Source organism: Phycodurus eques, chromosome 3, assembly GCF_024500275.1.
Source record: "Phycodurus eques isolate BA_2022a chromosome 3, UOR_Pequ_1.1, whole genome shotgun sequence".
NCBI lineage: Eukaryota > Metazoa > Chordata > Actinopteri > Syngnathiformes > Syngnathidae > Phycodurus > Phycodurus eques.
In genome coordinates, this window is record NC_084527.1 from 8,170,642 (window position 1) to 8,198,445 (window position 27,804).

The 27,804-nt window shown below is 43.5% G+C and overlaps 2 protein-coding genes across 2 annotated transcripts; one reads left to right on the top strand and one right to left on the bottom strand.

Annotated features, from left to right (window-relative positions):
• Positions 1–124: 124 nt before the first annotated feature.
• On the top strand, positions 125–24,980 carry ndufaf2 (NADH:ubiquinone oxidoreductase complex assembly factor 2). The gene is made up of 4 exons (XM_061671894.1): positions 125–305; positions 17,984–18,073; positions 20,625–20,665; positions 23,248–24,980. The coding sequence occupies exons 1-4, from the start codon at positions 191–193 to the stop codon at positions 23,485–23,487; spliced, it is 486 nt and encodes a 161-aa protein (XP_061527878.1). The 5' UTR covers positions 125–190; the 3' UTR covers positions 23,488–24,980.
• Positions 24,684–27,631, bottom strand: smim15 (small integral membrane protein 15). Its single transcript, XM_061671895.1, has 2 exons — positions 27,524–27,631; positions 24,684–25,264 (listed from the first exon to the last, which is right to left on the bottom strand). The coding sequence occupies exon 2, from the start codon at positions 25,258–25,260 to the stop codon at positions 25,045–25,047; it is 216 nt and encodes a 71-aa protein (XP_061527879.1). The 5' UTR covers positions 25,261–25,264; positions 27,524–27,631; the 3' UTR covers positions 24,684–25,044.
• Positions 27,632–27,804: the final 173 nt, after the last annotated feature.

The following is a 27,804-nucleotide window of genomic DNA, read 5'->3' on the forward strand; positions in this document are numbered from 1 at the left end:
GCCAACCAGAAAGCGGTTTGTTCAGTACAACAAAGTACAACCCAGCAAATTGAAGACAGCTGGCCAACCAAAATACAGTCTATTCACCTTATCTCCGCCTACCGGAACACTTACATAAGCAACCCCATTGACGTGAAGGCTGCAAAAGGTGCACAGAAGACAACTGAAGCATTCTCGTTTTCCTGTAAATATGAGTAAAATGGTCGGCGCTTTACGGAGGACGTTCGGCGTGGTACGTGAGCACGTCGGGACAGACCACATGGGGAATAAATATTACATAGTCCCCGAACAGAAGACATGGACAGGTAAGCCATGTTATGGTGTGCTAAATTTACCTCGTCTTAATTCTATTTATTTTAACAAGCCTATTTTAAAACACGATTAATGTGGATACATTAGACTTATTACGTATTCCCATCTATGATAACTTATTAACTAACTTTAGATAAGGATAATCTTGCGTTTGTCCCAGTGCTTTTATGTATTTACTTACCATAGATAAGTTCTCATAAAAAATATGTGACTTGTCATCTGTATATTGTGGATTCTCCAAAGGTTTTGCTGTTGGAACTTCCAAAAGTGTGCATGCACCCGTGGTTTGACAGTTTTCATCTCTGTAGTACTTCTAGCTTGCTGCTAGATGGGGTACAAGGCTCATAACATTATTTGTTATAGTTTTGATCATGTGCAGTATTTGTTATCCTGTACAACTAATTTGATGTCTGGGGTCCAGTTAATAACCAGATAGAAATTATCAAAATAATTAGCCCTTTTCAAACAGAATGTAAAAATGTCCCCCCCCTCCCCCCCATTTTTCCATGTTAATATTCTATATAAACGGTACCAATGCGCAATCGGGTGGGGGATTAAGTCAACCTGCTGATTTTCACCTTTGGAGGTAGTATCAGAAACCTGTTCTACACGACCTGAAAAAGGGATAATTTCTGTGTCACTGTTTTGTATACACGGCCCCGACATGGAATGGTGGGACAAAGCCAACCTGGTAATTTTCAGCTTTGTTGGTGGTGTGTCAGAAGCATGTTTGTTCCGTTGCTGCCTGCAAAAGCTAGCATTTGTTTCTCTTCTTTTTTTCTCTTTTATTCCAGTTTCTCTGTTCTGTATCAAATTGACCATTTCGCAGTAGTATCAGGAAACCTACTTTAACAATTGTGTGTATAAGGTGAAAAATGTCCACCTTTTTCAGTGTTGTATAAATGGCACTAACACAGGATGGTGTGACATAGGCAACCCAACAAATTTCAGCTATCAGAAGCCCCACTTTGACGCTGCCAACAAGGTGGCATTTTTCCGCTTTTTATTTATTTATTTTTTTTAGTTTCTCGGTTGTGTATCAACAGTGAATGTGGCGGGGGTCTGACCGATCTGACAATTTTCTGCCTTTGCAGGTCGTATCAGACTCTTCTTCTAGAGTGCATGTAAGAGCTGTCATGTTTCTGTCCGATATAAACCGCTCCAACACAGAATGGGGTGGGGGGGTAACAAAGTCGATTTGGCAATGTTCTGCCTATGAAGGTACTATCGCAAGCCTTTTTTACCCTACCCGTAAAAGCTGGCATTTTTTTCCTTTTTCTAATTCTAAATGACTGCTTTAGTCCAGCTGCGATTGGCTGGTAACCAGTCCATGGTGTTCCCTGCCTCTTGCCCAATGTCAGCTAGAATAGACTGTAGCACACCTGTGACCCCAGTGAGGATAAGCAGTATAGAAAATGGATGGATGATAGTGCAGACATTTTTTCCAAGACATCTTCGGACATTATGGAGCACATTCTGATTAAATAGATGTTATACATTCAGTCATAATTAACCATTTGTGTGATGTTATGTCTTTGTCTGGGGACAGGGAGGCCAACCTCCAGCAGGCTTGCACGCATGGTTTCATTCTGACTGAACTTGACTTTGTGCTTCACCTTTTTCTTTGCAGTTTGCCGGGGAAACTTGCGCCCACCTCATATTTATAATTCATTACAAGGCTGCGGGCTGTCAGACTATTCAAATGAGACATCACACAAGCCCATTTCCCATCACGCTACAAGCCACCGTTTGACTGGCCGATCACCATGACTGACACCGCCGGCCTGGTGGAGAAAGCATAACGTTGGACACATGCGCACACACACGCACACAAACGCATTGCTAAAAAACGCAATATATGCTGCCCATATTTATGTCATCCTCTTTTTCTTCCCACTCAGCCGGATCCAGGCTGGTGGAAATAAAAGCAGATGCATTATTCACCCCATATGTCTTGCTAAAGTGAGTTCTTTTTTATCTTAAACTGATAGGCCAAGCGTGGGCTCAGGGCCTTTAGGCTTGGACTGCGGGGCTTTTCTGTCTGCCGCATACCAGCGGTCGGTTCAGGCAGGGTGAGCAAGAGCTTTCTCCGCTCTACATACTACTTCTTTCTATTCATTTGTTCATCCCCCAGTGCTCGTGGTCCATCCTCCTACCTTTATCCATGCTTTGCTGCTCCCATTTTCTACCTCTCTCGGACTGTTAACTTTAGAAAACTGGGGCGTAAGCAATCTTGCGTGTGGTAAACTATGTATGAAGACTTTAATAGTTTTCTCTGAGAGAGGACTAAAAGGACGCAGCCACCTTGTTTTTACCTCAGCCAAGTGCAAAAAGCGTAAGGTTATGTTTTGATCAGATTTATTGGATAGTTATTTAGCAGAACTACTTAAAAACTGTATATAACCTATGGTCCCAACAAGTGTTGTTTATAAATGAGAAAATTAAGTATTAACTTCTTCCAAATCATTACTATTTAATAACTTTTAAACAATTTACCAAGTCTCAACCGCGAGGTAATCACTTTTTGCCATTACAGTCCGCTCCAATCAGGGTCACCAAAGCCAGCAGATGGTGCGCTGGTGAAAAACGTTTGCCGTGTCAGTTTCCGCCCATATTTCCACTTGGCTCAATTTCCACTCTGTTTTCCTGTATAAAATAGTACAGCTTGAATCTGTGAACACCACACCAGATTGAACACATCAGTCAGAACAAGACCCGCAAAAAAAAAAAAAAACACAATTGAGGAGGATGAGGGTTTCGGCATGTGGCTCTTTGTCATGATTAGTTGACAGATTTTATTCGAGAGGATACGAAGGGCCACTGCATAAAAGTGGCGACTGTGGAGGATTGTAATAGTCATAGTGTACTGTCCAGAGTTAAGGCACAGCAACAGGCATATGTTTGTCATTTCTTGGAGTGCATCCGCAGATGTTAGGATTTACCAGACCAGTGTGTGACCAGCAGTGATTCATGTCACCCATATGTTATCATCTTGGCATGTTGACTGACAAAGTACAAAAAATTAGTACCTCGTAGTACTTGGTTTTACCAGTAGCCAATTCATACATTACGACCTCTTACAGGGCTGGAGTGGAACAGCTTCATCTGACACGTCAGGCTTTTTCAATCATATGAGGCAGGAAGGTGTTCCACTTCAAATTCGTACTGCAGGAATCTGCTAAAAACCATACCCACATTGAACACATCAATCTGAACAACACTCTCGTACACACAACAACAGTGGAGGAATACAAGTGTCCTGTATTTACTTCTTGGTATATTGTTGTTGTCCATGAGGACAAATTGTATTCAGAAGACGACGAAGGGCCGCTGTGGAAAAGTGGAGACTATGGAGTATATTACTGTTATGTCTAAAGCTTCTTTTTTTTTTGTATGTATTCTCAAATGTTACAATTACGTGACCAATGAGCAACCAGCAGTGGTTTAAGTCACCCATATGGGATAAGCTCAGCACGCTTGGAAAATCACGACTGACCGGGTACGAGAAATAGTATCGGTAGTACTTATGTTTGCCAGTGCCAGCAGCAAGTAGAACCATGGCAAACCAGGTAGCTATAGCAGATCCTCGCTTTACGACTGAGTTCCATTCCTACGGCGGCTACGTTGGCTGAATCTGTTGGTAAACCAGAACGCGCCGTAGTCTATCACTAATCTGTGCTAACAGTAGTAAAGTAATAATTATTTCAAAATTTGTATGAAAACACTTATTCGTAGTCTCGACCATAAATATTCAACAATTTAATGAATAACAGTACTGTAAAGCAGTTACTGAGTGTGAGTTCTTGTACCGCATGGAGACATATTTGTACTCTGCTACGCAAAGTAGTTTATTGCACTGTTTGTTATGTTTTTTGTTTGTTTCTTGTTTTCGAAAATGACTCGGGCAATTATGCTATTAGGCAAACAAAATGTCACAATGATGCTACCAACCAGCGGTGGTTTCCACTCATGGTGTAACCTCAGCACACCTGGAAACACAACTGACAAAGTACTAGAAATGGTACCGCTTACAACCTAGCTTGGCAGTGAAAAAGGGGATCACAGTGGTGTAAGACTACGTCATCAGGCGGCACAAGAAGCCACACTAAGTTATCGTGGTACTTGTTTTCATTTCATTGTTATATTTACGGCCTAGGAGTCGTTTTCATAAAAATATTTACTGTAATTATGATTATACTACTACATTAGCATAGGTTAGTGATAGAATGGCTTATCCCGACTTTCGCAGAAATTCAAGTTACGTAGTCACCGTAGGAACGGCCCTCCATCGTAAATTGGGAAGCCCTTTAGCTCCTTTCTAGTTAAGAGCTAATAGTGGTGTGCATCACTACCACCTACAGGACCGGAGTGGCCTGACATGTTCTGATTTTTCAATCAAAAGAATCAGACGGACATGTTGTGGATCCTTCGGCCTTGGCCGACATCTGTTCTTCGACTTTTTTGTGTAATTATGTCCAGTCTGAGTTCCACCGTGTCTTGGTGCAGACAGAGCTCTTTACTTTCCTCCAGTGAGTCCGTCCTCCCCTTGGCCCCCGTTCTCCTTTTGTTGCTGCCTCTCGACTTTTCCCCCCTTTGAAGCCTTGCCAGTTAAGATTACGATTCAGTGCAGAAGAGTACTTCAGCATAGTGGAGCGGGTTGGGCTCAGCAGCGGACTTTCTTTCTTTCTCCTTCCAGTGCCTCACATCGAAACGAGCAGGCCTCAGTGTGAAGTGCGTGCCTGGAGAGAGAACCACTTTTGCACCGCGTCCCCATTGCCGGTCCATGGTGCCCCGCTGACGGTTGTATATGGCCACTGGCTTACCAGCCACTGGTCTTCCCGAGCCTTGTTGTTGGGCTCCATCCAGATGAATATGGAATCAATATTCATTCCACTCTCTCTCATGCTTTTGTGCGCTCCCCCAGGCCCGGCCGGCTCTGCTTTACGCTGCATGGGGCGCCGTGTCATGCGAGCCAGATGAAAGCCGAAGACGAACGAGCCCTCGTTCGGCGGCGCGCTTGCAGCTCCTGATGCCTGCCGTCGCCTCCTTTTTATTTTGGAAGAGAAGAGGCGCACTGACATTATCGGGCGCTGCAGGCGCATTTGAAAATAATTGACTGTATGATTGCTATTTTTCTTACCTCTTTGAGGAGGTGTAGCCTTTTGTCTCGGAGAATCAGTGGCTGCTCAATACCGGACAGAGGAAAGGCAGTTTCCTTTCATGTCTGTCTGAAAAGGGGAGTATTTTTAGCCCTATTCATTTTTAGCAGCGTCTGCCATGCAGTTTTAATCTATCGCTCCTCTATCCCTGTGTGCGGGGAATGGAAGGGATTCAGAGGTTCCTCAGAGGTACGCCACGCTGTGTCAGAGAAAAGGCGCACCATCACTATTCCTCTGCCTTTTGTCTATTATTTATTTGATCAGCCAGCTCCCTCCTATGAAGTCCAAACTGAAAAGGCCTGCACTCGGCTATTTCAGGATGGCCGACTCTCGGGACTGTGAGGGAGGTGCGTGTTTCTGTGTGTGCGCGCGCGTTTATATCGCCTTTGTATTTAAAAGGAGTCAGCGATTGTGTTTTTTCCCCTCTCCACTTCATGCCCTAACACACTTAACACAACAACAGATGGCCGCGTGTCATCAGAGCATTGATTCAAGCCGCTTATTTTCATGGAAAGAATCGCAGCGGAGGGAGACGCGGGTCCAAATGGCTGTTTATTCTGCCACAAGTTGTCCCCTAGGTGCCGTGAAGGAAGGTCTACCCTACAGTAGGACATCAAGGTGCCGTTTACAGCGCATTGCCGATGTCCATACCCGCTACAGTAAATCACTTTAATTGATCAGCAGCTTTGTGGTGCACAAGGTTTAAATGAAGGTTGTTTAATCGTTATAGAGACGCTAGTGTGTTTGGCTCATCTCGCATGGTGCTGGTTGCCAAGTGTGGGCACGTGTGGGTGTGTGTGTGTGTGTGTGTGTGTGTGTGAGAGAGAGAGAGAGAGAGAGAGAGAGAGATGGAGCATCATGGAGTGGCTTAACTACTAAATTAAAAAGGCATTTGGAAAGATGGATGCTCAAGCTGAGATAAAAGGCGACAAATAATAGTGGGACAGCATCACAAGTAGGGCGAAGCCGCCAATGTCACCACGGTTCAAACTTCAAGTCTGTCATGAACTCGAGTATGCGCTCACTGGTAATTTCATTAGGTACACCCACACAATCTAAAGAGGCAGGGTACACCCTAGACTAGTCGCCAGCCAAATGCAGAGTAAATATAGTTTCACTATCACATTCACACCTATGGATACTTTAATTCTTAAAGTCTTCGTTGAACCGAAGATGCATCTTTTTGGAATGTGAGAGGAAGCCGGAGTACCTGGAGAAAAACCCCGCAATCAGGGGAAGAACATGCAAACTCCGCACATGAACCTCCATATGAACCAGTATGACACTGTGGTGCCCAATGTAAAGTAAATATTTTTTTTGTGTGTGATTAATGTTAAATTGTGTATTTGCAGTATGAGTTTTTCTTTAATCTATCAGATTTCAAATTTGCCTCAAAGGGCCAGCTAGCAAAGTCAGCATTTTCCATCCTCTGATTGGTTGGTCAGAGCAAGTCAAGTTTGACTTGCAAAACATGCCTGTAGTGGTCTACACACATTGATACATTTAATAATCAGCAACTCTGGTGATTGTTGGTATTGTTAGTATTCTATTTGAACAAATTATGTTTTTGTCCTGTTATTAGTAAAATGATCATTCTGAACTGCTCCAGGTGATATTCCTGGCACAGTTGCATGCTTTTATATTGTGGTTTGGTATAGTATTGATAGTTAATATAACTGCAATGTGATAGTAGTGGTATGAAGAGATGGACCCACTGAAGGCCCAGGAGCCAAATTCATGACCTGAGCCCGTCCAGTCACTGCTAAATGAATTTTTCTGACAGTGTCAATCAAAATCGAGAGTTATTACGATGAGGCAAGGCTGCAAATGAACAATATTAACCAGTTTCTGCAAAGATGCAATTGACTGTCCAATGCGCTCTGATCTCAGATGGGCCGGCAAGATGTTGTGCCACCCGAGGGGGCTTCCTGTCACCAAAAGTCCCGACTGGCACACGAGCAGACAGCCCTTCGCCGGCTATTCTGAATATTTTAATGAAGCAGACAGGCATAGAGGAATAGGGAGCGATAAGGCCCAGTGTGGAGGAAAGAGAAGGTGGGGTGGAAAAAAAAGTGAGTGACAAAGAACAAGGGGGATGCTGACATCCGGGGTGAAATTACAGAGCGGATGAGATGGAGGGGAAGAATGGCGAGAGTGAAAGTGAAAGGAGGCTTTTTGACAGAAAGAGGGTGAAATGAGTGGGTGGAATGGGCAGACGGGAGAAAGTGGAGACAGGTTAATGGAGGCGGGGGGTCTGGAGGTGCAATGGAAAGGAGAGGAAGGGGGTTGGATGAGCGTGATGGAGGTGAATGGAAAGGGGTGGACAGCTTGGTGTATGGACATCACACACACAAGGGAGGAAGGAGTGGAAGAGAGGGTTACACAAAAGCACACTGACTTCCTGGCTCACCACAATCTTTCTCCCTTCACTGAGGAGACTTCAAGAGGACTGGTGGTCTTAAGCGAGCGGGGCTACCGTTTCCCTCCTCCCCACAAGCACGCCTGCGTTTAGTTAAAAGTGACACTCGGGGGAAATCAGCATTCTTTTCTTTTTTACTTCCATATGAATTATTCTGCTTTCCGCTGCTACGAGCCGCTGAAGCCTCGGCAGCTTCAACAGCGACAGGGACAAACGGAATGAGGGCTGAATTTTAAAGTATGAAAAAATAAATAAAATGTAAAAGCGGCAGCAGGCCTACTTTACGCTTAAGCTCCTCCTCTTGCCACAGCGGATGCAAAACAACGGCTGGCCTTTTCCCTCTAAACCTCTCACCACGTCACAAGGCTCACAGCTAATAGTAACCATGGTTACAGGCCTCACCCCCCCACAGTTAGATTACAGATTGGAGGCAAGAGATTCAGGATTGGTACCTGGTTTCCCTGGTATCACTGATGCTTATCGGATCACTCCATCTTCATCAGGCTGTCCATTACCATGCACCCATTGGTGCACATCCCCTCGGAATGAAATAAACTAAACTCAGTCAAGGCCTGCAGATGGGCTTCTTCGAAATGACTTTTTGTTCCACTACAGTCAATGTGGTATCATGCAATGTTTAATTGCAGTCCAGTTCAGGTTTAAATCGGCAAACCCTGATTTGGCCTATGCTTCCACTGTGCAGGCAGGATGGCCTTACTGCAGAAATACAGTGGAACCTGTATGAAGTCTACCACCCCTAATATCATACAATTTGAACAACATTTTTTGGTACAATACAACCCTGACGTACCGGTACCATTAGACCTCTTGATGCTGGTTGAACACATGATTTTTCTTTGCCCTTTTTGCGACATCATCCTCCACGAGGGGTGTTAAGAGACAAATACCGTGAGAAGGAAAGAGAAATATACAAATCCCAATTCCAATAAAGTTGGGAAATTAGGCAAAACGTAAATAAAAACAGGATACAATGATTTGCAAATCATTTTCAACCTATATTCAATTGAATACCCTACAACAGTGTTCCTCAACCTTCTTTGCACCGCGGACCAATTAGGAGTCGGCAGTTTTCTCACGGACCGGCTGTCGTGGCGTGCGTGCGTGCGTGCTTACGTACGTACACGCACACACACACACACACACACACACACACACACACACACGCGCGCGCGCTTGCCACGCTTTTGCTTCCTCCTTCGCCGTTCGTGGCGCGTCCACTGTGGGTGTGATGCAGGAGTGGGGGTCGGAATTGTCGTAGGCAGCCAGACCAGACTGCAGTTCCGTAGCTCCTCAATGAGAGTAGACTTTTAACACCGTAGAAGTAGTTCTACCTGTGTCGAGCAGAAACCTACGATTGTATCTGTATCAGAGCGTACTTGGTGCGTGAGCGTTAACTGTTGCGATAAACCCGTATTTTAAGTACTCTTGATATAGCGTTGTTTCGTTCGCAAACGTTTTGTTCAAAAGAACAAATCTTTTCAGGCATCGTTGTGTAAAGGTTATTGCCCCGTGGGCTTAGGAACACTTCAGAAAACCATTGTTAGTTAACTCAGTTCATCGCTACATTTACAAATGCCAGTTAAAACTCTACCATGCAAAGTGAAAGCCATAGATAAATAACACCCACAAACGCCGCCGGCTTCTCTGGGCCTGAGCTCATCTGAGATGGACTGACGAAAAGTGTAAAAGTGTGCTGTGGTCTGACGAGTCCACATTTCAAATTGTTTTTGGAAATCATGACATCGTGTCCTCCAAACCAAAGAGGAAAAATACCATCCAGTTTGTTATCAGCGCAAAGTTCAAAAGCCGGCATCTGTTTATGCTGTAAGGAACATAGAGATTTTGGAGCAACATATGCTACCATCCAAGCAATCTCTTTTCCAGGGATATCCCTGCTTATTTCTGAAAGACAATGCCAAGCCACATTATGCACGTTTTAGAACAGCTTTGCTTCGTAGTAAAAGAGTGCGAGTACTAGACAAGCCTGACATCTGTCCAGACCTGTCCCCCATTGAAAATGTGTGGGACATTATGAAGGGCAAAATACGACAACGGCGACCCCGGACTGTTAAGCAACTGAAGTTGTACATCAAGCAAGAATGGAAAAGAATTCCTCCTACAAAGCTTCAACAATTAGTGTCCTCAGTTCCCAAACACTTATTGAGTGTTTTTAAAAGGAAAGGTGATGTAACACACTGGTGAACGTGCCCCTGTACCAGCTTTTTTGGAACGTCATGCAGGCATCAAATTCAAAATGTGTGAATATTAGCACCAAAAAAAAAAAGTTTATCAGTTTGAACGTGAAATACAGTATCTTGTTCAAATGAAAATTAGTGGAAAAGGTTTTGCAAACCGTTGTATTCTGTTTTTATTGATGTTTTACACAACATCCCAACTTCATTAGAATTTAGGTTTGTACATGAGAATAGGGCTGCAACAACGAATCAATAAAAAAAAAAATCAATAATGAAAAGTGTTGGCAACGAATTTCATTTTCGATTCATTGTGTCATGCGTTTATTACATCAGTCACCTGCTCCGTTGCTGTGTTGTGCACAGAGCTGCTGACTCAGAGCCTGCTTTCATGGACATATTTGCCTCTCTAAACCAATCAATACATTGAATTTGAATGATGTCAGCACTGCTGATCCTGATTAACCAATTACAATCAAGTCGTGGTCCTTTCAGGGATTTCTTTGAACGGGACAAATAGTCAAATACAAATACAAAATGAAAACATTCGCAGTGAGCAGCTGCAGGAACCAAATCATGGCCAGACACTCACATGAACTAACCTGTTCTACCGCTTGACGTCTTGCACTAGGCCACACCCCTTAAAGACACACCTCCAACACACGATTACTACGTTATGTATAGTAATTACACTTAATAAAATCAGTTGATCTCTTTACATTTTCTTTTATGTATTATCCAATTCAATGATATTTTTCTTTACAAAGAAAATGTAACAAAATGTTGGTTTGGGGGGGGAGGCTGGAAGAGATTAATGGCATTTCAATTCATTTTCAATAGGGAAAATTAATAAATGGGAAAATTAATTTTGAGCTTGATTACTGAGCAAACTGACAAACAAACCCGTAAGTAAAGGTACCAAAGTATCTTAAAACCATGGTTTCAGTTGAACTAACCCAGTAATTGTTTTTTTGTAAACACGAGTGCGATGCTTAGCCTAAAAGCAGCTGTGTTATTCAAGGGAGCTGCGACTTGAAGACTTGAAATACTCTCCCGCTTCCCCGCCTTGTACCCCGCTGCTAGTCAGGTGCGTCTCCGGCGAGGCGTTGGTCTACCCGTCGGCGGGAGGTGATTTGTTTATCCCTCTCGCTCCAGATGTTTCCAGTCGGGTTGTTTTCCCCTTCACTGACATCTGCGGGTGCCATCAAAAGAGCGAGCGCTTGACAGTCGAGAGATGCCTGCCACGACATTGAGGTGAAAAAAAATATATAATAATAAAAACCTGTTAGGTCCCCCCCCCCCGGCGGGAGTCACCTGGGAGATGATGCGTCAAGTTGGGGGTTGTGTGTGCATGTGTGAGAGACAGTGAGTGAGCTGGCGCAGGTGATAGAGTTTAGCAGGGTGTATCCAGGGTTCAAAGAGCAGCCCTCTCAGAGCACACACGCGGCGTCTTATTCTAGCGAAGGCATGCCTGCCGTTCGATTTGGCACGCCGCGGTGCTGCTACGGCAACCCCCATCTCGCCTCCTTCACCGCCCCACCCCTAAGTCTCCTCCCTTCCTATCTCCCCTCCCCCACCTGCGGGCTCGCAGATGAGTTGTACTCAGACAGGTGAGATGGCTCATGAATATTTATGCGGCGGGATTTCATTCCTACAGCTGCCGGAGCCCCTCCCCAGCCCCCCACCTCACCGCCCCCTCTTTCCCTCCCCGACGCAATGCTGCTGTTTGTCCTTCACGGTGAGAGGCAGCACCCTCGTTCCTGTCCCTCAGGTTAATCTGCCTGTTCACCAGCCTGTGTGTGTGCATCTATGTGTGTGCGTGCATATTGGTAAGTAGGTTCCCCCTAGTGAGTGATGAGGAGGCAGACCTGTCACAAGGGTCCCGCTGGGATCAAGAGCTGCTAACACCCTTCATGTCTCTCTCGCCTCTCTCTCTCCGTGAGGGAGAGGAGGACCTCAATGCTCCCACTATGACTTTATGCCCAAAAAAATAATAAAAAATCATAGTCCATCATTAGAGTGAAACTTAATGTTTTACCTGGAAACAGAGATTTTTCTCCTTTGGTAGGGGCACCAGAGGAGTTCAGGGGTGCCACACCAGCTTAAGAAAAACAAGAAAGAGATCAGATAACTTTGTCAAGCAAAATGCATGAATAGATTTTCATCACCTACAGTGATAGAAGAGAGAGAAAACTTCACAAAACTTGCTGTAAAATGAGTTGAACTGGTTTTATGTTCCATGCGATTGGCTGGTAACCTGTCAAGGGTGTACCCTGCCTCTCGCCCAAAGTCAGCTGGGATAGGCTCCAGCTCACCCGTGACCCTAATCAGCTATAGAAAATGAATGGATGGATGATTTTAACAGGATTTATGTACAATGTTGACATGATAATAAGAAGAAACACTATGGTATAAATGGTTCAGTCTGGTATAAATGGTTCAGTCTCGTCGTCTTACGTCTTATATGAACTAAGAAGTGGCCTGCTAATATACGAATGGACAAAGAAACGCATTCACAATGCTTTTTTTACTCCCACATTAACCGGCACTTTAGGCACAGAGGCAACTAAAATGTTATTTATTGTAGAGCGACCATCAATTGGTTGGGTTTGGAGAGGGCAGGACAACGTACCAAGATGATGATATATAAATGTAATGCAGCTCACTAATACAAGTATATAATCTATAGCTATCATATTATTGCATTTATCTAATTCCCAATAAAAGCCCTCCATTAGATTGTTGTAAAAGCTTTTATAATTCAAGTTTAAGTACAGGAAATGTGGGGTTTTCATCAACCAGCAACTTAATGTGATTCACATGCAAACTATTCAAGAAATCCACACAACAACACAGCAACGCCGTGAACGCTTGCACACCTTCTCCTCTTGTCCTTTGGTTTTATGACCTTTATAGCAATTCAATGAAAACAGGTCCAAGTAACCCTTTAATGGCAGCCCGCTTTTCGGGCATATAGTGCAGCATCCGTGCAACAATATTTGTGTTGTAATGATGTGTTCTAATGTTTGAAAGGGAATGGAACACTATAAATAGTGTAGCTCCCAGCTCCCAGTCACTCACTAAGCAATAACTCTTACAGCAGTACCTTGACTTATGAGTGCCCCAATTTACAACTATTTGGGGTAAAAAAAGAAATGAAATAAATGCAAAAAAAAGCCATCATAGTTTTCCAACAGCTTGTAATTGAGAAAACTTGCTCAACAAAACACTCATTTGAGTCAATTTAAGTATGAGGGAATAAAATAATAACAAATTGTCAAAAAGTTGGAACAGTACAGATGATCTTTATTTAAATCAATGGAGTTAAAAAAAAAAGATTGAAATTAACAAAAGCAAAAACACAGTTAAATTTAATTGTATCCAATCTTCCATCCATCCATTCTCTGTACTGCTTATCCTCACTTGGTTTCCAGGTATGCTGGAGCCGATCCCAGCTGACTTTGGGTGAGAGGCGGAGTACACCCTGAACTTGTCGCCAGCCTATTGCGGAGCACGTGTAGGGCACACACTGACAATTTAGTCTTCAGTTGACCTAGCATGCATGTTTTTGGAACATCGGAAATCAGAGTACCTAGGGAAAATCCACACAGGCATGAGGAGAGCATGCAAACTTCACATAGCAAAGCCAGAGCCCGGATTTGAAACCTTAACCTCTGAACTGTGATGCGAATGTGCTAAACAGTGGGCCACCGCCGCCCTTTTCCAATTTTTTTTAATGTGATTTATACATTTTAGAAAGATAGAAAAAAAAAAAAAATACATGCAAAAAGGTCATCACAGTTTTTTTCATTTAAATTATCTTTGAAAAGCACTTTATGTAATCATTAGGGAATAAAATGATAATTAATGATAATGGGAAATTATAAATACCCCAAAGTTAGGCTTATACTCAATTAGACAACCTTTTTTTTTTTTTTTTTGTTAAAAAAAATTTAAATGCTAAAAGACATCACTGGGTTTTTTTCACTCTCAATATGGCATCTTCTAATAATGAATATACAGTATACGTTTCCAAATTATGACACCAATTAAAAGGCTGCGCAATGCACATACATTTAGGCTTACTGTGCATACTGATGTATTTCTATCAAATTTAAAATGAAATACTAAAGAAATCAGAGCAAAAGTGATGCTCACAATATGACACCCATGCATAGATACTGAATACGCATATACTGTACATTACACACTGTCCTACAAATACACACTTGCTAAGAATTCCAGTTATTTCTGCGTAACTTCGCTATCTTAAGTAACGAGCTACTGTGAAGTATTTTGTTAATTTTGACAACTGGTGTGTTTCCTTGTCATTTCCAGTCACGGTTGTGTAACCACGGTGCGTGTTTTTGTGCAGCTGTCCTAGATGCGAGGTTACCAGCAGAGCACCAGTATAGCTCCCGAAACCCCCGTCTCCAGTATGTATATGTGTTGGGAGGATCGGTATGTACATATGTACATACTGTATGTGTTATTCAAATCCGGGGATAAATACCTCCAGTGGGAAGAGGCGTGCAAAAGTGACGAGACAAAAGGAGAACCATGTCGGAACGGGAGAATGCAACCTAGCCGAGAAAATAATGGCCATAGATGGGGAACTAGTTCGGCATTAGCTGGAGCGCAACGTGTTGCGTGTGGGGGCTGTGTCATAATTGTACCATTTCTGTACCGCTGCCACCCACACTCAATGCAAATATGGATGGGATCTGTTTATAATTAGCATACCTGTTAAATGTATTTGCTCGCCGCGCCTGGAGACCGCAGCCTTTTGTTTGCTGGCGCTTGTTTTTGTTCTGCAATCATGGCGGTGGACGTGGAGGGGAGCGGGGGACAATTTCTCAGAAGACATCTGATGTTAGCGAGCACGACGATCCCAGAATGTTTCTTATGTTTTTATTTCCTCCCTCTGACATGCGTATCAAGGAGGAGCTGTGGAGCCCGTGAGGTCCTCTAAGTGACAATCTAGGGGAACCAAAGCTGAACCAAAGCAATGCTAGCCTAATTAACTGGACTCATTACTATACAGGCGGGCACATAAAGTATAGCGTCAACCTCGTAAGGCGTAATTACAGAAGCGTATATGCACAGAAACGGCTTTTGTTCTCTCGCAGCGTAACAGTAAACATGCTAAGAGGATGCTAGTACAACAACCAAATTTTACAGTTAGGTTTCGTCGTGGGTGGGTTTAGAAAGGGAAAGGGAATGCTTTCCTCTTCTCTTTCTGCCAAAGAACCCGCTTTCCACCTCTTCTTCTTTGACTTCGACCCACAGTAGCTGAATTTCCAACGGCGCCCTGCAGGTTGACGGCGCCGGTGGCGGACGTTGTTAACCCGGGCCACGACCGATCCGGTATGGAATTCTTTGGATGAACGCTCATATTTGTTTGGCAAGGTTTTAAGCCGGATGCCCTTCCTGACGCAACCCTCTGCATTTATCCGGGCTTGGGACCGGCCTACAGTTTGCACTGACTTGTGCCCCCCATAGGGCTGCATTCGAAAGGGAATACTATCATCTGGGGGTTTATAAAGTGGGTCTATACATACCGTAAAATCACATCATCGTGTAATCAAAAACTTAATTCATCCGAAACATTTCACGCAGTACAGTGCATGTTAATCAAAGTATCATTCTGTCTTTCCATTATCAACAATTGGCCATTCAAACAAACTCCTCTGTATGTGTGTATCCCTCTTAAGTATGGGACAGGCTGTCTTGTGCCCTTCCTATTGTAGAACAGAAGTGATATTTCACTGTTCCACTCCATTGTGTCTAGCTCTACTTTGTGACCATACTGTACTGATGCTGGACAGAAGGCTGCCAAAAAGTCTTACTGATTGGGTATTTTGATACCCTACAGTAATGTAAAGCAGCAGTGTCAAACTTCATCGCAGGCCACATCGTAATTATGACTGCCTTCGGGGGGCCGGATATACTAATATACATATTATGTATATATTATACTGCCCCCTGGTGGTTAAGGTGCACACACCAGAAGGAGCAGCACAATGTCCATTGAATTAAAGCATTAAAAAAGGGTTTAATGATTTGCATTGTCTTTAATTGTGTTATAATTCTATGTTTTTATACAATACAAAACTGGAGTGTGCTATTTTTCTTCTTTAAAATTTTTGCAGATTTTAAAAATTTCTTTTTGGGGAACAGATTAATGGCATTTTCATTCATTTCATTGGAAAAAGTGATTTGATGTACCAACGTGGTCACGGAACAAATTGAACTCAAGGAAGTGTTATTAGGAATCCCACTCACGTTGTCGGCAGGGCACGCCCTGCAGCAATATGATTGATTGGCTGCTGGTAGAACAATCTCTACTGCTTCTAGACGGGAAAAGAAGTATGTGACTTCAGTGTGGGAGTGTTATGAATCTCACTAACCCTAACCCAAAAAAATGGTGGCAGGTTTTCACGGTCCGCATAATATGACGTAGAGGGTGGGGTGTGGCCCGCAGGCCTTCAGTCGGGCTGTGATGTCCATCCATCCATCCATTTTCTGAGCCGCTTCTCCTCACTAGGGTCGCGGACGTGCTGGAGCCTATCCCAGCTGTCATCGGGCAGGAGGCGGGGTACACCCTGAACTGGTTGCCAGCCAATCGCAGGGCACATACAAACAAACAACCATTCACACTCACACCTACGGGCAATTTAGAGTCTCCAATTAATGCATGTTTTTGGGATGCAGGAGGAAACCGGAGTGCCCGGAGAAAACCCACGCAGGCACGGGGAGAACATGCAAACTCCACACAGGCGGGACCGGGGATTGAACCCGGGTCCTCAGAACTGTGAGGCTGACGCTCTAACCAGTCGGCCACCGTGCCGCCGGGCTGTGATGTAAAGGCAAAAAAAAAAAAAAAAAATGCATACCGAACAACACTGCTTGGTGGAAACGGCGCTAAACGCTTCCATCTCGCCGTGCCCTCTTCTATTTATCCTCACGCCGAAGCAATCCGAACATTAATTCCATCAGTTGGCATCCAGTCAGTTGCCGACGGTGTGCTGATGGAATCCTGACAGATTGTCTGTGTTTTGGAGCGTGTTGTTTTCCTTGCCCGTCCATTTCTCTCCTGCTAGCAATGTTTTGCCATGCATCATCACTCTCTCTCTCTCAATAACCGCCTCCTCCAGCCCATCCTTTCTCATCCGGGGGGCAGCCGGACTGACTACCTGCGAGGGGGAATCTGTGGAAACAAAGCACTTGCACGCCTTATGAAGCCACATCGTCATTTGCTTTCATTCTCTCACTCTCCACCCACCCTCCTTCTTCGTCGCCATCTCTGTCTCATTGTGTGCCAGCCAAACTTGTCTAATCAGCAGATTTCCACCAAAATAATTGGTGGCGGCCTTGCTGCTGGCGAGCCCCGTGCCGTACACAGATAGGGAAAAGGAGCACTTAATATTCCACACTGCTCGTGCCTGCCCCCTCCTCCCCTACTGTTCCCTGTGATATCTGACCTCTTTTGTCTCCTGCGCGGCTTGATGTTGATTTTGGAGGGCATTGTTAGCTGCAGCGCCGCTATTGGTAGAGCTGGTCGGCGAAAGGCGGTCGGGAGGGGGGCATGGTTGGTCGGGTGAAAGGGAGCCTCATTTGCATAAAGGCTTAGCCCAGATTTGGAGCCACTCAGCGAGATCTGAGGAGAAGGGCCCGGGGGCCACGAGGTAATCATCCATGGCCTGTCACAGCGCTGTCATTCCTCCGTGTATTTATATGTGTGAGCAAGGAGGGGGGGCTTGTCTATGTGTGTGTGTGTGTGTGTGTGTGTGTGTGTGTGTGTGTGAGAGAGAGACTCGTCATTGTTGTTTGTTTGTAGCGCTTTGCATCATCTCGTGCACCCTCTCCTTTTGTTCCAGGGAGACTCGTCCGTGCCAAGAGGATGGTGGAGGCCTCGAATCCCACAGAGTACAAATCTATGGAAAGCAGCATACCCATCGAGTGGGACGGTGAGTGTCCGTCCCTCTCGAAGCATCGAACCGAGGCCTTCGCCGGTGTTTTTCCTGTTCTAATTCCATCCTCGCATTGCAAGATGGGGTTTGGGATTGCACGTATCGTTTTCTTTTTTTCTCTTTTCTTTTTTAAATCAGACACCTTCTGCCGGCATTATACAAGCGCGCCGGTAGAATAACGTTCCTTACAAGTGGATACAAACGGTTCCCTCTGTCTCAGGCTGGCTTTATCCACCTTAAACCCCTCATCCCGCTTCGCCCTATCCCTCATGCATTTTCATCAGCATGCAAATAAGAAGGGATAAAAGAGGGCCCAGAATCCCCTGCGCTAGCTGGAGGAAGTTGGAGAATCTCGCGCGCTCTCTCTCTCTCGCTCTCTCTCTTTGGCTTCCTTGAACCTGCTAGGCTATGCAGCCAGCTCAGCCAAAATAGAGCTTCTTTTAAAAAAAAAAAAAAAAAAAAAAAAGGTGGGGGGGAGATGACAGACAGGCAGGAGAGAGGAGGAGAAAGAAGTACGAAGGTACTTATGGGAAATGACAGAATGTGCATGCTTTCAAACTCCGAGATCAGAGTGGATCCAGCCGTTCTCTTCCAGGAATCACGGTTACGGCCCGACCCATATGTTTTTTTTTTGTTTTTTTAGGCCGATGCCGATATTTGGCAGAATACAATTCCGATAACCAATTAATCGTCCGATTAATTTAAAAAATATACGTGTTGAAACTTAGCCAAAACATGGTATTGTCGTTAGTTTGAATGTCATTATGTTGTTTTATGTTGTAATGTGTTTAAAAAATAAATAAAATCCTCTGATTTTAAAAGGACTACTATCGGCCGATGAATCCGGCCGATTAATGAGTTAGGCCCTACTCTCAGTAAGCCAACTGGTTGGTTGAACTGTTCCCCGCTCTATCGCTCACTGAGCATAATCTAGAAATATTTACTGTAAAAATGTCCTTCACCACAGTGTTCCCCCGCATACTGGGGATTCACAAATACACCTATTTTCTGATTTATTTTGGGGGGGGGGGATAACCTATCCTCTGTTATTCATGGAAAAAACCTGCCTAAGGACCCATATTGAAGTGATTCATTTAGTCAGGCCATATCAGAATCAGAATTAGAATCATGATCATCTTTATTTTGCCAAGCATGTCCAAAAAAAGACCAAAGAAATTGTCTCCGGTATTTGTAGCTGTAGTACGACAACAGACAGTTGACAGAGAATACTTTTGAGAGGTAAAGACATTGAGAAAAACAGTCGCTGAGCAATAAAAGGTTGCTAGTAATCTGGTTATGCCGGTAAAATTTTGTATTTTTTTTTTGACAATTGTGCAAAAAGATGCAGTCCTCTAGCAATTAGAGCAGTTTGAATGACTAATATAGCAATATTGACCATTGTGCAGAGGGCGCCGAGACTTGCCGACATCTTGTAGAATGAATAGGCAATTATAAACCTTTTGGGGGAGGGTGCCAATTCCTCACATATTTTCGCTATTTGTTTCAGGGCTCTGTCCCTGTTGCCCGCGACTAGCATAGGTAAACAACAATTTTCGCCGTTAATCATTAATGCCTGCTCAGCTGAGCTTTCGTGAGATACATTGATGTCTCACATGCTGTTATTCATGAGAGTGGTCCATCTTCTGGAATAGGCGTTGCAAAAATAAAAAAAAGCCAAGAGTTAATGCGTTGCTGGTCACTGAACGAATGTCCCGAGAGATTTTCCAAAGTCTTTTCTCAAACATTTGAATTACGAATTGTCTATCCAAGAGTGTTTGGACTTTTCTGGTAAAGCAAGAGTACGTTTTGCCAGTTATTCACAAAAAGCCAAAGAAAAAGAAAAACAAAGTTTATGTGTTCATGCTGGCTGAACTTTGTTCTAGTAGGATTTGCTAACATTATGCATGGTGGTGGCTCAAACTCAGCAGCTACTCTGCTTCTATGCAGCAGTATTTCGAGCGCCTCTGTATAACAATTTACGACATCCACTCAATTTATCCTCCTTACCCACAGTTTCCGATGGATTATTTTTGTTTTCATTTTTAAAGCAAAAAAGAATAATACAAAAACTGTTTGGGGTATAGCCGGAGATGCAACCCCAAACACAACAAGTTTTTGGCATCATTTTACGTTCAAGTCAGTGGTAGTCAATCATTTTCTGCTACCTGGAAGAACCCTGGCAGCCATTATTTACAAACATTTTGAAAAGTTCTATAGTGTTCAACTTTTGTGACATGGTTGGGTGTTGGCCAAAAAGCAAAAGGCATACTCAATCCATTGTAAATTGAGGCCTTGTCAGATTTGCTGACTCTGGAGTTCCTTTTGTTCCCCCCCTCACCCCCCCCTCCAGACATTTGTCGTGGAAATGGTCCGATTTCAGGAGCGCTGGACCTACAAGAACTCCAGATAAGACCAAGTTGACCAACAAAAAATTGCAACACCTTAAAAAAAAAAAAGTCTGCTGTTGCTTTTAAGTATGACTGCTAGTTTTGTTTGTGTGGGTGTTCTCACTATGTTTTTTTTTTTCTTTCTTTCTTCACTCCTGCAGCTTGGATTCGAGGCAGACGGAAGGAGCCTCCCTCTGTTGAGGTACGTTTTCCCCACCACCCACCCACTTACACCCACCACCAGCGCATAGCAGCAGCAGCCTCCCAGCTGTGATGATGCTTGGACTCTTGGGGGTGGGCTTTCAAGGGAAGGAGAGGCTTTTGATTTGTTTTCTCTCTTTCACTCTCTAACGAGGAACTTTTGGGAGCTGCATTAAAATAAACACCATGTTCTAATTAAAGCCAGTGGTGGGAAGCAACGATTGTACAAATACATCATGACTACAGTGGAGAAGATTTTTTTCAGGTATCTGTACTTTACATTTTCTGAGTTGTTTTTTTTAAACTTTTACTACATATGAAAACAGATATATGTACACTTTAATACTTTGTCAAAATGGGCTTGTTATTTTTTTCCAACTTCTGCGGATGACGACACAACGTATAAAAGATGTAAATAGAGGTAAAGCCAACCACTGTCTTTATTGATTGTGAGCTTGGGGTCTCTTTATAAAGTGAAAAATTAAAGGGAAATGAAGGAATGGGAACCACGGAGCATTAAAAACAGCAGATTTTTTTTTGTACTTTTAACTAAGTACAGGAGTTGAATCTGTACAGAGGAAGCTCGATTTAATGGACTAATAGGGGGGACGGATCGTTCGTTAAATCAGATTGCTCGTTAAATTGAAGCCCTTTTTTTGGCCTGAAAGCACCAGTGCAGTACAAAATTATTATTTTGTACTTTTTGTGTGGGCTAAAAACCCCCAGTACAGTACAAAATTATTGTAACTAAACATAAAAAAGCTGTTAAATGTTTGAAAACGTTTAAAATATACCCAAACTTAACTCACTGGTACGTGAAAGGGGTGATTTTGAGTTCCAACTGTGCACTATTTTGTGTCCGTTAAATCCGAAGTCCATTAAATCAAGGTTCCACTGTACTTCTAATTTTGTATTTTTTTACCCAAGTATCTGTACCTCTACTTAAGTCCATAGTGTGAGTACTTTACCCACCTCTGGTTAAAGCAGCACTCCAAATTGTCCATAGGTGTCATTGTGAATGGTTGTTTGTCTGTGTGCCCTGCGATTTGCTGACGACCAGTCCAGGGTGTGCCTCGCCTTTTACCGTAAATCAGCGAGGATAAACTCTAACTCATCTGCCACCCTAATGAAGATAAGCGGTATTGAAAATGGATGGATGGATGGATGGATGGTTAAAGCAGACACCTGCCTGGGTTGTTTGGGCTTTTTTAACATTTTATTTCTGGCTCTCCTAGATGGGAATGCTGAAGGATGGTCCTTTCTTTCTTCCCCTCCCCAGTGTTGTTCTCTCTGGGTTTTAATTGCTCTTTAAATGCGAGAATGCTGGAAACGGTTTGGGTCCTGCAACGAAATGTGGCTCCATATAGGAAATCCCTCGCTTACTCGTTGTGTCGTCTCTCATTGCCAGCGGGCCTGTGCCATCCCTAACCACCGCCGTGCCAGAACATTCTATTCCAATTTTCTTTTCCTTGTGTCCGCTCGTCGACAGCTGGACCGGCCAAGCCATCACTCCCGGCACATTTACCCTAAACCCCCTTGTCACCCCTCTCTCTTCCCAGTCCAAGTCCGACATAAATTGATTGGATTAAATCCTGTCATTAACAGGCTGGAAAAGCAGCTTGGTATGTTTTGTCTCCGTTCTCCCCCCAAAGTATCGCTTTTTTGGCCGCGCCGCTCGCTTTTCCAGGCCAGCGCGCCGTAGCAGCAGCCCAGTCGGCACAGCCTTTTTATGACATGGCTCAAGTGGTGGCGGTGGGGAGGGACGGTGTGGATTTACAGCAGGAATGTCAGTTGAGCTGGCCTTTCCAAGCGTGGACAATTAGACGTTTTACTCATTGTAACGTCCTGCTTCATGCGCGTTTGTACCTGGCAGTGCCACTTTGATTCTCCTCTACTTTTATTTTTTATTTATTACATGTGAGCAGATGCTGCTTTGCGCACCAAAAAGGGAGAGAAAAAAACGTGGCGCATCTATAGCTCTCTCTCGTTATATATCTCATTCTTTATTGATCTTGCTGTCATCTATCTAAAAATCTCTCTCTCTATCACTCACCATCGACCTATCCCTTGCCATCTCTCAATGTTAGAGCAGTGTGATATAACATTATATATCGTAGCGTGATATAAAAACAGCTATCGTACGATAACACCCTATATGGTTTATATTGTTATTTTCAATTTCCCTTGCCGCTACTGTACTTTCTTTTCCTCTGCTTAGTAATATGCTTCCACCAAAAGGGACGGGACCCTGATGCCTGATCTATCGGATAAGGGGACAAAATATGTTTGCAGTTTTTTTGTTAGTTTTTTTTTAAAAGCCTAGCTTTAAGTGGCTCACGTTACATTACGCTAGACTAATACCTTTTGAATAACATAAATGGGAGGGTGGGGGGGAAAACTACCATTCTACTACAGAAAAAAGGTTGATTCTCAGGTAGGTCGGGTAGGACAATGTAGCATCCTTTTCCAGGTTGTAGTAGCGGTATTTGATTGACAGTTTCAGCGCATTCAGCGGATACGCCCACAGTGTTCACAATTTGTGTCAGTTATTCACCAAATAACGTTCCATGTGCATTTACACAGGAGCTGGCAATGAACGAGGCCTACAGGGAGCAGATCAAGCTGAAGGCCAGGGATGTGGAGGAGAAAGACTTGGCCCTGAAAGCGAAGGAATACAAGGAAGGCCTGGTGGCGGCGCCGTCCAGCACTCTGGCCACTGGCCATGCGGCCGCCACCAGCTTTGGCAAGCAGGAGTTTAGCGAGGAGCCCACCAGCACTGCCAACACCTTCCAGCCGGGCTCCTGGCGCCCCAATTCCAAATAGGAAGCCTAAAGAGACGGCGGCATGGACTGAGACTACTTGGCCATATAATGCGGTCCAATAGAATGGCTGATGGTTTTCATACAGCTGTTGTGTTGGATCTGTTTGATTATGCTGCTAATGAAGTGGCAGGTTAGTCTATTTAATGTGTATGACAATGCCAAGAGGAGTTTAATCTTACCTTGTCACAAAAATCTCAATACATAAATTGGTACGGGATATTATTCACACACAGACTTCAAAGCATTAACGGTCCATTTAAACTGTCTGAAACAGCAGCACCAAAATGTCAATAATCTCTCTGATTAATTGAAGTGTGGATTATTACTACGTTGTAAATGAGTTCCCAGCACAGTATTAAAGAGTACAGTATCTATTTCTTAAGGCCACTTCTCCGTCAGTAAATGTGACCACTGGGAATGGGCAATACAGGCTCTATGTGAGCAAAATATTCCTGGTTCGACACACTTGGACAACAATTTTGGCACTATTAAGACCTTTGAACAGCAAATTTAATGACGAAGTACAAGCATTAGGGAAACTCAACGAAGACGTATTAGGGAGGCAGCATGGCGGCCTAGTGCACTGATTCTCCATTAGTGGGTCATGGACTCATTATGGGTGGGTCACAGACAGGTAGTTACTTTTTTTTTTTTTTTACTTTTGACAGAATACAAATTATTGGTGTTGCACCTTCCTTAAAAAAAGAGCTCCGTGCCAAGATAGAAGTTCTGCTTTTTTTACCATGTTTTGTGCAATTGTGATGTTTTGGTTTGACTATATTCATTTTTGTACACACAGATGTCATGTTTGTCCTGTTTCTTAATAAGCTAAAGGGAGAATTTGGATGGAAGCCAGAGAAAACGAGCAGAAGTACAGGGAGAACTTCCCACAGGAAGCATGTTAAAGCACATACCTTACGAGGTGGAACATTTCTAATTGGAATCAGTAGTGTCACAGCTTTACAGATACCCTCCTCCTGCAGAACATAACTTGCAAACTCCGTAGGAGGGCCAGAGCCAAGATTCAAACGCAGATCTCTATTCCAACGTTTCATAGTATCTAAGTCTATTTGATACAAATTTTAATATACTGCAAATATTTGCTAGTAAGGCCTCCCTCCATCTTCAGTTCAGTAACACTCTGGCTTTGATTTTTAGAAACGTACATTTTCTGTTACAAACAAAAAAAGGGGCCTTTTTCTTGAAAGCAACCATGAAAACTTTATTGATTACAAAGAAATCTGTTAGGTACAGAAGGGCTTCATTTCATAACTGAATAGAACAGTGATGTTAACGATGGAATGCAATGTGTGGCAAAAGCTACACATAATTAGAAGCTTGTTAAAAATCTCAAACAGACTCTTGCTGAGGGAAGTCCGACTGGAATGTCCGTCTCGGTACTGTTTGACCGGTGGGGGCAAGTGTCCCCTGCTCCGACCCTAGAGGGTCTGTGCTGGTGGTCAAGGAAAGGGGTGGTGGCACTACGTGTGTCCCTGTCCTTTTTTTTTTTTTTTTTTTTTTCCCCCCCCAAACCTTTAATCTCCACACAGCAATCTTTCTAGCTCCTCTTCACCTTGGCCAGGTTCTCCTGACGCCGCTGCTTCTTCTTCTGCTCCTTCTCACGCGCCTCGATCATCTTGGCCAGTTTCCACGACAACAGCGCACAGGCGATGAAGAGAGGCGTGAGCGCCATCAGCACGGTGATCAGGAAGTCTTTGGGGTCCTTGGCGGCCCACTCCACTACGTACTGGGCCCATGCTCGCAGGTCAATCATGGTGCTGGGAAATGACGGAAAACATATTATAGTGGTTGGATGACAAGTTGGGCGGGGGATATCGCTGTTTATGCCGTAGATTGTAAAACTGTACAGAGGTGGAAACTGATGAAGTACAGATGGTGTTCCCTAAATATATCATGGATTTCTGCAGTATACAGGCAAGTTTGAATTTAGTTGCGTGCCTTCAGTGTAGTACCACAACTGAGTCCTGGGAGAGAAGGTCCCCAACTGAGCTCCAGTAATTGTCATTTCCACAGAGCAGAGAGAATATATGCCTCTCGGTATTGTACGCTCGCTGTGTGTTAAAGTAGCAGCTTGAAGGTTAAAGGCCTTTTCACACTGCACTTAGCAACACGCCGTCTACGAACCCATTCATTGTTTATGTGTTGCGAGGAAGGAACGGCGTGTTGGGTCGCAATGTGACGCGCAAATTGAGTATTCGCTGCGACGTGCGCTCAAGTTGAAAAATGTTCAACTTGTGAGTGGCTTTGCGGTGACATCAGAAGGCGCATTCCAATAGGAGAGGGATTGGCGAAGTGACTTCGGCGTACTAACGGCAACAGATCAACCAGCGGTAAAAGCCTCCCTGTTACTGCCTAGTAGGCTGCTACCCAAGCACTTCCAAATATGGGCAAGCTTGCACCAGGGCGCTGATGCTCTTGCGTGCTGCCCTGCGGTGAATACAAAAAAAAAAAAAAACAAGTGCAGTGTGAAAATGCCCTTACAATTACCTTAACATGTATGTAAATTTCTGTTAGCTCATCAATGTGGTTTCTCCTCATATTAGCATTAAGCTAGCGGACTTGCATTACAATTAAATTATATTGTTTAGTTGAACATTTTGGTGTTTAAATATACAATATTTAATTATCTTATGTTTTGTGTCAGTTTTACATTCGGCTTTAACTGGGAGTGACAAGCAGATTTAAGCAAGCACGCTTTGTCTCTTATTTGAAGAACTGTGCAGCAGGCGCTAAGGAATACAAAAGTGTTGAAAGAGTAAAACTGTTAAAAAAAAAATTATTTGGGCTGTCATGAATTTTATTGCGGGTGGGTTAAGAACGTAGTCCCTGCAATAAGGGTTCACTGTACATTGTTATGGTACAGTTTTTGCAGGTATCAGTACTCATGTTTTTCTGACAACTTTCCACTTGTATTCCCGACATTTGATAATAAATGTGTACTTTACACTCTGTCAAAACTGGCTTGTTACTTTTTTCAACCTGCACAGATAATGCAATTTAGAAAAGATGAAAACAGAGAGGTAAAGGTGGGGGGAAAAAACAATGACAAGAACGACATGGATAAATGTGAACATTAGCATTAACGAATATGAGGTAATAAATTCAAATAAATTCAAGAAGCAAAATATTCCCCAACCATGGTCTTATTTGAGAGAATTGCTTGATGTCAGCCCCAAGGGTGATTTGTGGCAAATATGTTGTGTCAACCCAAACACCCCACCAGCATCTGGTGTTAAAAATAAAATTATTCTGGAAGGGGGAGAAAAACATACAGGTAAGGTGTTTTTTTTCCAGTTATCCAGTAATTCGTCTTTTTTTTTTTAATTATATTAGCAAAGCTAGGGGGATGGGTTGTTTTGATAGCCATCAAAGCCTGAGCTGAGAACTAAGCAAGTTAATAAAAGGGTGAAACAATTCGGTCTGTTTTTGCCTTGGTTGTACCAAGTTATCAAAACGGGTGTCGCATATAATTGACTTTTGTACTTGAGCATTTCTCTCCAACCCAACCTGCGTGTTTATTTAATGTGGGGATTCGAACGCCAAACTTCAGAAATGTGAGGCAGACCTGCTAACCACCACCCCAATGTGCTGCCACGCTAAGATTCCCCCAGTTTGAATTGGAGACACCACAGCACAAATTCGAGCTAAAACAGACGTAAATAACGTATACTCGCTGATATGAGTGAGTGCACCGAACGTCACACCTTTCGAATAACTAGTAATTTGATGCTCGCTACTTGTTCATCATTCAAAACGAACGAAAAAAATAGCTCGACGTCCTGAAAAATAGCACGACTCGTTTTTATTCATCTGTCGTTAGTAATATACGTGAAGTTTGGAGGGCTGCGTGAGGGATTTGAGCGACATTTTAGCATCATCGGCTAACCCGACGGATAACAGCCCGATTTGAATCAAAAACGAGAAGCTCGACAAACAAAACTAATGTGGATTTTAAAAGGTAAGCTATGTTTTTTTCCCCCGATGCACGCGACGAACTCATTTCTACATATACTTACCAGTATGCGGTGATTTATTTTTATTTTTTTTGTATTTCTATCGCTTTCCAATTTCTTTTCCTTTTTCCGGATGCAGGGCTGGAGCGGGTGTGACGTAATATATGTTTAACTGGGATTTGTAGTTCTTTACGATATTGGATCCAAAACTGGTTTAGAGTTTTAGGTTAGAATGTCGCGGATAATGCATAAATAACGTGGACTGCTACAAATGAATGTATTATGGTATATTTCCACGTTTATAAACATAATTGGCTGTTTAATTAAAAAAAAAACTGGAAAAA